The sequence below is a fragment of the Anas acuta genome, chromosome 4 (assembly GCF_963932015.1).
Source record: "Anas acuta chromosome 4, bAnaAcu1.1, whole genome shotgun sequence".
Taxonomy (NCBI): Eukaryota; Metazoa; Chordata; class Aves; order Anseriformes; family Anatidae; genus Anas; species Anas acuta.
In genome coordinates this window covers 41,867,549-41,877,756 of record NC_088982.1, presented here as the reverse complement: position 1 = coordinate 41,877,756, position 10,208 = coordinate 41,867,549, and the positions used below count along the sequence as shown (strand labels likewise).

Below are 10,208 nucleotides of genomic sequence, written 5' to 3'. Positions count from 1 at the left end.
CAACTCTCTTCTTGAAGGCTGTTCTCATGAGAACGCCTGGCTGCCCTGCTCGATAAGGGCAAGGCCAGGCAGGTGGCACAGGCAGGGGGAGCTGCCCGCGGGCTCCTGTTGTGCTGCTTGGTGCTGGCGATCCCGCAGCCGGGCGGCTTGATACGCCTGCTCGGGGTAACCTGACTGCAGCACTGCGTGTGAAACGGCCTCACGGGCAGGATCAGCACCAGCCAGGGAAAGCTTGCCCCCGTGCATTTTCTCTGGCACAGGAACCTCAGACATTAAACCACTGGCTCTGCAGTTTGTTTGCTTTCAAAAATGACAATGAGCTGGGGCCGGCCGCAGGCATGGGTTGGCATATTAAAGCTCAGGCATCTCTCTGGTACCATCAGTCAAATGCTCTAAGGCGTCACTTCGCAAACACTTTCACACATTCTTTTGGCTACCGTGAACAATGCGGCCAAAACCTGCAGCGCTGTGGCGTAACCCGTTTTGGAGCCGGGCACGAACCTCAGCGCTTCATGGGCAAGTGGTGCCCAAAAGCATTCTGGGCGGCTGTTTTGTCACCATAATGTTGTGAGAAAGCTGTGCAGAGCTCACAGAAATACCATTCGGAGCGCTTTTACATTAGATTTCCTTTCAGCAAGGAGCCAGGTGGCCATTGGAAAAGTGAGTGGTCAGCAGTGCGTGCACCTTTAAAGCAAAGCTCTCCCAGCTCTCTGTGCTCCCTGCAGAGCACTGGGGCTTTAGTGAGAACTGCACCTCACACCTTGGCCTGCTCCTTGCTGCTGGTAAGTACCCAGCTCCTTCTCCAGGTGTGCTTTCTCTTGCTGTGTTGCTGCTCCTGGGCAGGGTTTTGTTGAAGGTGCTGTGGTGTAGTTGGGCTTTTCCACTTGGTTTCTTGATTGGTTCTGGTGTTACTGCTCTTCCCAGGGTCTGCCTGAGAGCATGGGAGGGGGCGGGACTGGGGAAGTGCTTGGGTGGCCTTGGTTTCATGGAGTGATCCTGTGTGAAGTTACTGAGGTAGGGAAACACAGCTCTGTCCTTTGAAACTCAACTAATTTGTTGGTTAGGTTTTGATTATTTGATTTTGGAGGCATTCTTTTAAGTGAAGTGGCTGCTGTTATGGCTAAGCAAGTGTAAGTCACTCAAGGTTAAGTTTGATACCTAGCTGCTAGGGAAAGAGCATCAGGACATAGTAAGTTAGGTAAAATGAAGGGTGTGTTACTGCCTGATCCTGTCTGTGGATCTTTTCCCAGTGGAGTAAGGATCGTATAAATGTGGCTGAGTGATTTCTAAGCACCAAGAGTTTGTGAAATGCATCATTCTATGGTGTTTATATACATGTATCATGAGAAAGCTTGCCTTAAATTTTGGATAGCGTTCCATGTGCTACTCTGAGAGCTGACTGCCCAGCGTCTGATTTACTTGTAGCTGGTATGTTGTCACATACAACACTGTAAGTCAAAACAAAATCTAAAAGATAGGCAAAATAAAGAGAAGTAAGATAAAACCACGATGAATGTTGTATCCAGCTCAAAACAAACATTGGAACGAATAATTGAAGTAAGGCTTAAATGTTTGCTTGATTCAACATAGGGGCTGAAGCTTGAATTAAGAGGAAAACCTTGAAAAACGTACATGAAGGCCAGTGATTGTGGGAATTAAACATTTAATTATTTTTAAACTTGAATGTGGATTGCAACAGCTCTTCTTTAACACAAATTTTATCAATCACATGTAGCAAATCGTGACTTCATAATCTAAACCACATTAAAATCTCAGTATTTAAACAGTATTTTCCAAAGTTGGGGTTTAATTTGTGATTAGACCATGCACTGCCTTTGAAGTAGCCAATCACAATTGAAAGTTGTTCTGTAATCAGCCATTTAGGAACAGAACTGCAGTGATCAAGTTAGAGGTGTAAGCACTTGAGAATAATGTAAAGTCTATACAACATGTGTTGCTACAGCTGGGTAGATAGAGGAGGAATGATAAAAAAAAAAGTCTCAGGGACTGAAAGAGCACAGTAACCTGCCAGCTGTATAAAAATGACAAAACAAATGAGCAACTGCGTGCTCCACTTGGAGCACATCTTTTTCTTTTTTTAGAAGTCACTTACAAAAGAGCACGTTGGTGATTTGTACTCACATCCTGGACCATTTTCAAGCCCTTGTCAAAGGAAGATAAATTATTGAAGCATTTTATAAAGTAGCGTCTCTATTTGTGTGTTCTGTAGTGGCTTCTGAAGTCTTTAATGTAGAAAGGTTAACTATTAATTGCAAAATAATTTGGAATTATTCCCTGACTTTTTTAAAAAAGCAACCTACATTTTCTGCCTTGGATAATTGAAATGTTACTCGCATTAGAGCTACTGGTACTTGAAAAGAATGGGGCAATGTTACACTAACACAGTTGTCTTGTGTTCATCCATCCACAGCTAGAAGTATTTTCTTATTCTTGGAGACACTGTAAGCTACTCAAAGAATAAAGGAGGGCTTCAGAAAACTCATTTAAAAAAAAAAAAAGGCTAAATAACCTCATCATGAGACACAGTACCCTAAATTATAACCTTGTCCTGAGGAACAAGAAAGTGTTTTTGAAAAATTTGGATGTTAAGTGCAGTAATGCTCAGACTAAGAAACACCTGAACCTTCATATTTATTTCTTGTCTGACTGCAAGTAAAAGGAGAAGAGAGGTTTTATAAATCGATGCAAGTATCCATCTAAAACTGAGCTGGATTTACTTGCTTGTCTTTGATTAACTGGGAGGGTTGATGCAGAATGTAAACAAACAAGTTCCGACTTCATTGCCTGCACAGATATTTCTCTTTCCCTTATGCATACCCCACGTTATGAGCTCAATGTATTTTTTTTCACATTTCTGGCTAGCACATAAAGAAAACAATGTATGGATGGTGCTAAGTTGTGAGGAGAAAAAGCAAGCTATCTGAACAGGATATGTGTGATATAGCAAAAGCTTTTAGATTTCTTGTCTGTTTTGAGGAATAGCTTTAAATAATAGCTTAAAATGCTTTTTATTGAAGAAGTCCTTTGTGTTTGGAAAGAGATGCAAAACCAAAACAAAGGTAACTGCAGTTGGGGAGGGAGGGAAGTACGGAGTGGGAGGTGAAGTGGCTGCTAGCTGTGCTGGGCTACCAGCTGAGAGCTTTTCACTGGTGACTGACTTCCACAGCGGGTGCAGTGCTCCCCCTTAGGGTTTTTCTTCCATTTGACTCAATTCTTTCCCCACCCCTAATTGTTGAAGTGTCACTGTTGCATCCCTTGATTCCATTCCACAATTCAAGATGTTTCGGGTAATTTAACAGTCAGCAGCTGAACTTTTTACCCAATGACTCTTGCTACAGTTTGGCATTTAAAGCTGAATCTTTTCCAAAAAAGACAGGTCGCTGTCACCTGATTCTTTTTCCTTCCCAACATCAGTTAAATGATCGCTTTGCCATGGCTGTGATTCTACACCTGCTTACCTCCAATCAGTATTTCTGTGACTGCTAGTGTAACCAAATGAGCTGTTGCTTTGAATTAGTCTTGTGGTACTGTTACATGCTTAATTTTTACTTATTTCTGTACTGTGGAACAAAGCAGTATTTTGAAACAAAAACATTGAGGAAGCTTAGACTCATTTACATTTATTTAAAAAAAATATTTAAACACTTGTGAGTTATTAACTGCAAATCAAATACTTCTCATCCCTTTGGAAAGGTTCACAAGTACAAATTAGCCTCCTTCTGGCATCTTCACATCCTTCTCTTCTGTGTGCTTATGTACAATACTGTGAAAACGAGAAAATGGCACACATAAGAGGGCTGCAGTAAATGCCGTGCAGAAGACTGTTTATTTAAAACATCTTAGTTCCATGGCTTGTAAAGTAAGCGTAATGAATCCCCTTCAGCATGAACGAAGTCTGTAACATTCAAGTTTCAAGAAATGTTATTAAATTTATACATTATGTACTAACTTGGCTCAGTATTATATCCAGAACCAAACCATACACTCTGGCAGATGAGAATAAACCCAGCTACCCTGCAGCATTACTGAGGAGAGCATGATAAAATCTTTACACAGCAGAATTAAGGGTGTTAGACATGAATGTTACGGTCTTTCAACAAGAGCCGAAATCCCAGGCACTTCTGGCAAAGCTAATTACCCATGCGGCAGCAGGCATCTCTTGCCTACTTGGCTGGTGACACCAGAGCACCATCTGATGCAGTGTTTCCCAGGCACTTCTTAGGAATGTTTCTTACCTGAGAGTGGGACTATGCAAACTGTATTTTGAATGTCCACAACATGAAATTGTATCATGCTCCTAAACCTGGGATATCTTAAGCTCTCTGCCCAGCCTGTACTTCATTTTCCTCCCTCTTATCCAATTGTTATTAACTTCTATTATAAATTCTTATTTCCATAATTGATTGTCCAGCTGCAGTGCCACAGTACTTCTTATCATAATAAGCTAAATTCCTTGCAAAAAAGCACTTGGCCTTGCTCAAGGATTGTTTCTCCTCCCAAAACAGAACAGAATCTTTCACGCTGGTGCCACAGTCTCCTCGACTACTTATGTAATGCGAGATTCAGTTCTTGTTTCTTTCTATTCCCTTTCCTGGCTTGTGCTTTCTTTTCTAGTAACTTAGGCAAACACTGCTTAATTTACCTTTTCTACAAGTCTCTTCACATCTGGCTTTTGAACCTTTTCTATTTTTAGATATTCTCCCTGGCATGTCCTGCTGCTACAGCCTAACTGTCTGATACCACAGCATCATTCCAGGAGCCTGGGATACCATCAGCCCATGATTAGAAGCAAGGTTCTTGCAGGGGGAAGGATGCTAACTGTCCTTGCAGCACACTAAAATTCATGTACTGCACTGGGACAGTTCAGGGTTCAATAATGAAGGGCAAGTGATTTTTCTTGACTGATCACAGAACCTCTACTATAAAAATAGCCTGCAGTACTAATGAACACCACTCATCCAGGTGTGTTCAGGCTGGGGCATTCACACCTCAGGAACACAGAGCTGTCCGTATCATCCATGTGTCCGGCAGTTTTCCTAGCAAAACACTGAACTTACTGTGGAGGAGAGGTCACCTTGGCAGGCAGTGGGTGCAAAAGTAACCCCATCAAGTGACAGGAACTTGGGGTCTATGAGTGAATAGAAAAGAGCACGCTTCTCCTAAAGAACTCTGAGTTCAGAGGCAAAAAGGGACATGGGAATGAGGAAAAGCACAGACCCTGAAAAGGGCACTATAACAAGTAAACATATTAAAGTTTCCAAGGAATTATGGAAGGAATATTCTTAAAGGGAACCTGCTAACACCTCAGTCACACCTCAGATGTAGAATACCATTCTTTTACTGAGCAATAACACAGGGAGGAGGAGTTACCATTATTTCCTCGGATAAAGGCGTCCCCATACTTGTTCTTTAATTGTCCATTTACGTATTCTTCTGTCTGTTCCAGAGCTATGTTCATATACCCATCCAGGCAAGCCAGGACACCTGAAGGTGACAGTTTAACAGTGAATCAGCTTAAACTTACTTTTAAAGAAATAAAAATGCATTGCATTTGAACAGTACAGGGAAGAAAACAAAACTCTTTACAACAAACTAAAAGCCCAAGCTTGCAGGTGAGTCAGTGGATCACAGGATTCTTAAAAGAATGACACTGTGAGTAAGGAACCCCAGGTCCTCTAGCAGCAACTTTATCAGTTGATATAAGGATGGGGGGGGGAGGAGTCACTGAGGCACAACTTCCAGAAGATCAACAACCTCCACTTGAAAGTTTAGTTGTCCCTTCTTGCTTGTTTTATGCCCAAGAAGAACTTGTGACATTAGGTGTAACAGGGTAGCCTAAGAACAAAACTATTAAGTTCAGTTTAATTAAAGCCTGTCAAGGATGTATCTGAAAAATAACCCTTTCAATACAGGACACTGTATACATTTTTCAGATTGATTTTTATGCTCACAGACCCAGAATAACATGGGCTGCCAGTCTGTTTTTGTGTGAGCAAAGTTCTAAATCACTTTGAACAGGCAAGGGGTTTCCAAATGACACTGATATCTTCGCACAAAAATAAAATTACACTGCTTAATTAACACACAGCATGAAAAAAAATCTGTTATATTAGCTGGTCTCTTGATCAGGAAAATATGCATTTGCAAAATATGCATAACATGCACTGCCTTTAGAAGCTTTTGTATTCTGACTTCTCATAGCCCCTGTTCAGGCTGCACCTTGTTGACACAGTACTTGCACTGTGCTGGCAGTATGATGGCATTTTTATTCATAAGCACTCCTCGGGATCTGCACTCACCACTACGGCCAGCGCTAAATTAAACTTAGCTAATGAACAGACCATTTCTGTAACAAACTGAACGTGGGGATTAACAGAAGAATTGCTCAGAAAACGCACTCTGATTTTGTGTGTACATGAAACAACTTCTAAAAAGCTGTTCTTACCTCAGTCTTGCCTGTGCATTTTTCCAACTTCATTGCTGCACAGACCCTACCACTAAAACTACTGCCACTACTAAAATTGAGAAGAACCTCACTTATTTACCTAGTATTAAAAGTCAGGAATTACAGTACATTGCTGTACTGAGGAGAGGAAGAAAACTCCAGACTGAGAATCTTCCTCTAGGGCATGTTCTCATTTTCCAGAAGTGTTACTGTAATATATTCCATTAAATAATTAGGAATTTAGGTTTTTCTGCCAACCTGTAATGGTTTGAGGATTGTTATTTTCCTGTATGTGTTTTTCTTCTCTGTTTCCACACAAAGGGGAAAACCTGACTGTTCAGTGTTCTTTAGCTCCTTGTAGGCCTGCCTGTAGGCACATTAAACTAGCAGAGTTCCAGGCCTAGCTAAGGGGGCAGGTTACAAATGTATCTTAATGAGTAAAAGGTACCAATGTTCTTATGGAACATAGGAAGTATATCAAAAAACACCTTGCATGTACTCTTAGGCAAGTGATGACTCGCTTTAATCACCTTGAATGAGCTGCCACTACATAATCCTGCAAGAATGAATTTACAGAAGTGACAGATTGCAAATTTCATCAGCTGAGAGACACTGAAGAGGAACAGGAAGGGATAATAAGGCACTGCTTGCCCTGTCAGTGAGCAAGAATTTGAAGCTGTCAGAATGCAAAGGCTCCTGTCACAGGACAAACAAGTCTTGTCTCACAAGCACTAAGCTTTGCCCACTGAATTGAACCTACCTGTAACAGGTATCTCTGGCACAATGGTAACGTTTAAATCATTCTAGAATAAAGTGCCTAGCTTGTGTTTGATAGGAGATTGTGATAGTTTCAGTTACGTTTGGACACTATTGGGGAAAAAAATTGGCAGGCTGATAGTCTTAGCCTAAGGGGAGTATGAACTTAACATACTCCCCTTATATAATCCCAGGATTATAGGGTGTTTTTTAAGCAGTAAATTAAACTTAACATAAAAAACACCCTATAATCCTGCATAGAGTGCATGAAGGTCTGCAGATAAGCCAAAGCGTTCTGGAATAAAACTGTTTGACTGTGTTAAAAAACACTGGGCACAGAGGTGCAAAAAACACACTGAGCTTTCTTCTGTATCCCTGTGTGTCTTGATCCAACAGGAGTTTAGGAGCTGTTTAACCAAGCACACAACTCGTCCTATTTAATCCCCATGTAGTTGCTGATAGCACAGGTTACTGTTTGAAGCTTTTCTGGACCAAGGTCTGTGCTAGGAGTTGGAGAACAGGAAAGGGGTGGCTTCAAAAAGGCGTGCTGTCAGCGCACTGAGGGGCCGACCATTTCAGGAGCTGTGAGTCAAACCCACCTTTAAAAAACTTGATTTAGAAACTCAGGCTCGTCTTGAGACTGCAGTCAACCGCTGCGGCCAGGGGTTGTAATGATTTAGATGGGTATTTCTGATCCGTAAACCCGCCGTTACCCTCCTCCCCGCCGCTTTCCCCAGAGCTGCTCCCTCCCCTTGCTGTCCCCGCCCTGCGGCCAGGTCTGGCCGTGCAGCTCCCCGAGCAGCGCTGTCCGGGGCTTGCTGCGAGCTCACCTCGGTAATCCACGCCGGAGTTGAGCTTCACCACCACGGGCCGGCCGATGATCTGCTTCAGGAAGTCGCTGGGGGTTTGCTTCCGCAGGCTCATCCTGGGCTCCGAGCGGGGCTGCGGGGAGAGGCGCGGGCAGCGGCTGAGCGCCTGTGGGGGCGGCCCGGCACCCCCCGCCGCCCGGCACGGAGCCTCCCTTCCTCCCGCCCTCCCTCCCACCCGGCCCCGTCACGGCGGCCGTTAGCCCGCGGCCGTTGGGGACCGTTGGGCGCCGCCGCTCACCCGCCGCCGCCTCCTGCGCGCGCCCCGGCCCGCTCGCGGCCAATGCGGGCAGCCCTACTACGGCGCGCCGCTAGGGACAAAGCGCGGCGCGCGCAGCGCCGGCAGCCGGCCCGCCCCGACAGGAACCCGCGGGGGCTGGTCCCCGCGTTAGGAACTGTGCCAAGTTCTTCAACAAGATTACAAATAATAATACTTAGTAACAATAAAATAATAATAATAATTAATAAAACCCACAAGCAAACAAAACGCCTTGGTTGTTAGGAGTTTGGTAGCATGACCCAAACTCCTGGTAGAGTTGACCCTCTGAAAGCATGAAAGCATCTGGACTGACTTTTTTTTCTTTATTCTTCCCTTATTGATTAAAAAAACCTTTTTAATTCTTGTAATAGAGGGAAAACTTGCTCCAGAAAACGTGCTCTTCAGAACAGGGAAAAATTTTTTCTTCAGAACGTGGCCAAGCATTCGCCCTTCCTGAGTTGCCTTTTTTTAAACGCAATTTCAGCCACATCTCCCCCAAACACAGCCCAAAATAAAAGAAAAACAGCCCAAACCTCGGGCCAGGAGGCCTTCATCCTGGGGCTGCAGACCAGCCACGGCCAGGCAGCCAGGCCCACCATGGCTGTGCTGCCGGGCGCCCCTCAGCACCAGGCCCATCCTGGCCTGACGCACGGGCACCTCGGGGAGCAGGCGGCACCGTGTCGCGTGGGTGCCAGGTTTGTTTTTGGGGTGTTTGATGCCACCCAAATCCTCCTAATTCCCTTCTTAATACCATTACTGCGTTTACAAATGTGTCTATTCTGAGACACCCGAATCGAAATGGCCAACGGTTTCATATCCTCCCCGCTCCCATGCTTTGAGGCCAAGTCACGAATCCAAATCTCTGTTAATGTTTCCAGCATTGCCATAGGTCTCTAAACAATCTCACATGCTGTTCTTAGGGGTAAATTAACCTTCATGCAATAAGACATACATTAACGAGCACTTTGGTGTGGTGGGATTTGACCTGGAAAGAAAATTCCTATCTTCTGATTACATAATCTTCCTGAATCTACATCTGTTAATGCACAACCTAAGGAATGCTTTATTTCCTGAGTGATGAAATCCAAATGACCTCAGGAAGGTGGTCTTCAAAGGGTTTAAGTAATCCACATCCAGCAGATTGCTTACAGAATTCAAAGCTTCAGGAATGAAAATAAAATTCAGACCTCATTGTTTAATGATTCTCTTTTTTTGTTGTTGTTTCGGTCATCTAGATGAAAAAGGATTTAAATCTAAAACTTTGTGTGCGTTGCTATGAGTAGATTCTTCTAAATACTGTGTTGCTTTATCCTTTCATAGTGCACTGAGAGAGTTTTTCCAGCTGTGCAACTCATTGAAGTCAGCGAGATGCTGCCCTTGTGTTTTAATCAAGATGAACTTGAAAGGTGAACATTGTAAGTGGTAGAAATTATTTATAATTTGGTAATAAAAGTTTATGTCTAACACTTTCAAATTTCATACATCTGCTATGTGCTGGCCTTGAGATATAGAACAGTTGTGATTGCCTTTACATTTGGCCTTAGATGAAAGGTCATAAATTACAATGATAGTTCGTACTCATTCCCAGCTCGCAAAATTTCCATATTAACATCTTCACCTCAAACATAAATGGTTACAAAGTTACAAAGAAAAAGTTGCATTGGCCTTTGTCAACTGAACTTAATGATGGAAGTCGGCAGCTCGTATACTATCGCTAACTCTTAAACATGAAGCATCTCGGAATCTTTGTTCAGAGGACCTAATTAAAACTTTACAGTTAGCTTTAAAAAATGAAATGGGATTTGACAGTCTCTCGTTCTCTCTTTTCAATGCAATAAAAAACACTTCAAAGTTAGGGAGA

The 10,208-nt window shown here is 43.3% G+C and overlaps 2 protein-coding genes across 5 annotated transcripts in view; one reads left to right on the top strand and one right to left on the bottom strand.

The window, feature by feature from the left end:
* Positions 1–669: 669 nt before the first annotated feature.
* ZNF827 (zinc finger protein 827) overlaps positions 670–10,208 on the top strand; it is a 165,070-nt gene continuing 155,531 nt past the window's right edge. The window contains exons 1-2 of one of the 2 annotated variants that reach the window (XM_068680860.1): positions 723–782; positions 9,668–9,762. The gene's annotated coding sequence lies outside the window, so the exon portion shown is untranslated. Of the gene's footprint in view, positions 783–9,667; positions 9,763–10,208 lie in introns of both variants that reach the window. The other variant, XM_068680859.1, reaches the window with a different exon arrangement.
* Positions 3,626–8,474, bottom strand: LSM6 (LSM6 homolog, U6 small nuclear RNA and mRNA degradation associated). Of its 3 annotated transcripts, none has more exons than XM_068680898.1 (4): positions 8,330–8,474; positions 8,053–8,164; positions 5,392–5,505; positions 3,626–3,784 (listed from the first exon to the last, which is right to left on the bottom strand). In XM_068680898.1, the coding sequence occupies exons 2-4, from the start codon at positions 8,144–8,146 to the stop codon at positions 3,750–3,752; spliced, it is 243 nt and encodes an 80-aa protein (XP_068536999.1). In that variant the 5' UTR covers positions 8,147–8,164; positions 8,330–8,474; the 3' UTR covers positions 3,626–3,749. The 3 variants fall into 3 exon arrangements, with proteins under 3 accessions (XP_068536999.1, XP_068536998.1, XP_068537000.1); XM_068680897.1 differs by having other exon boundaries at positions 8,053–8,152; positions 8,280–8,431; XM_068680899.1 differs by having other exon boundaries at positions 8,053–8,165; positions 8,293–8,395.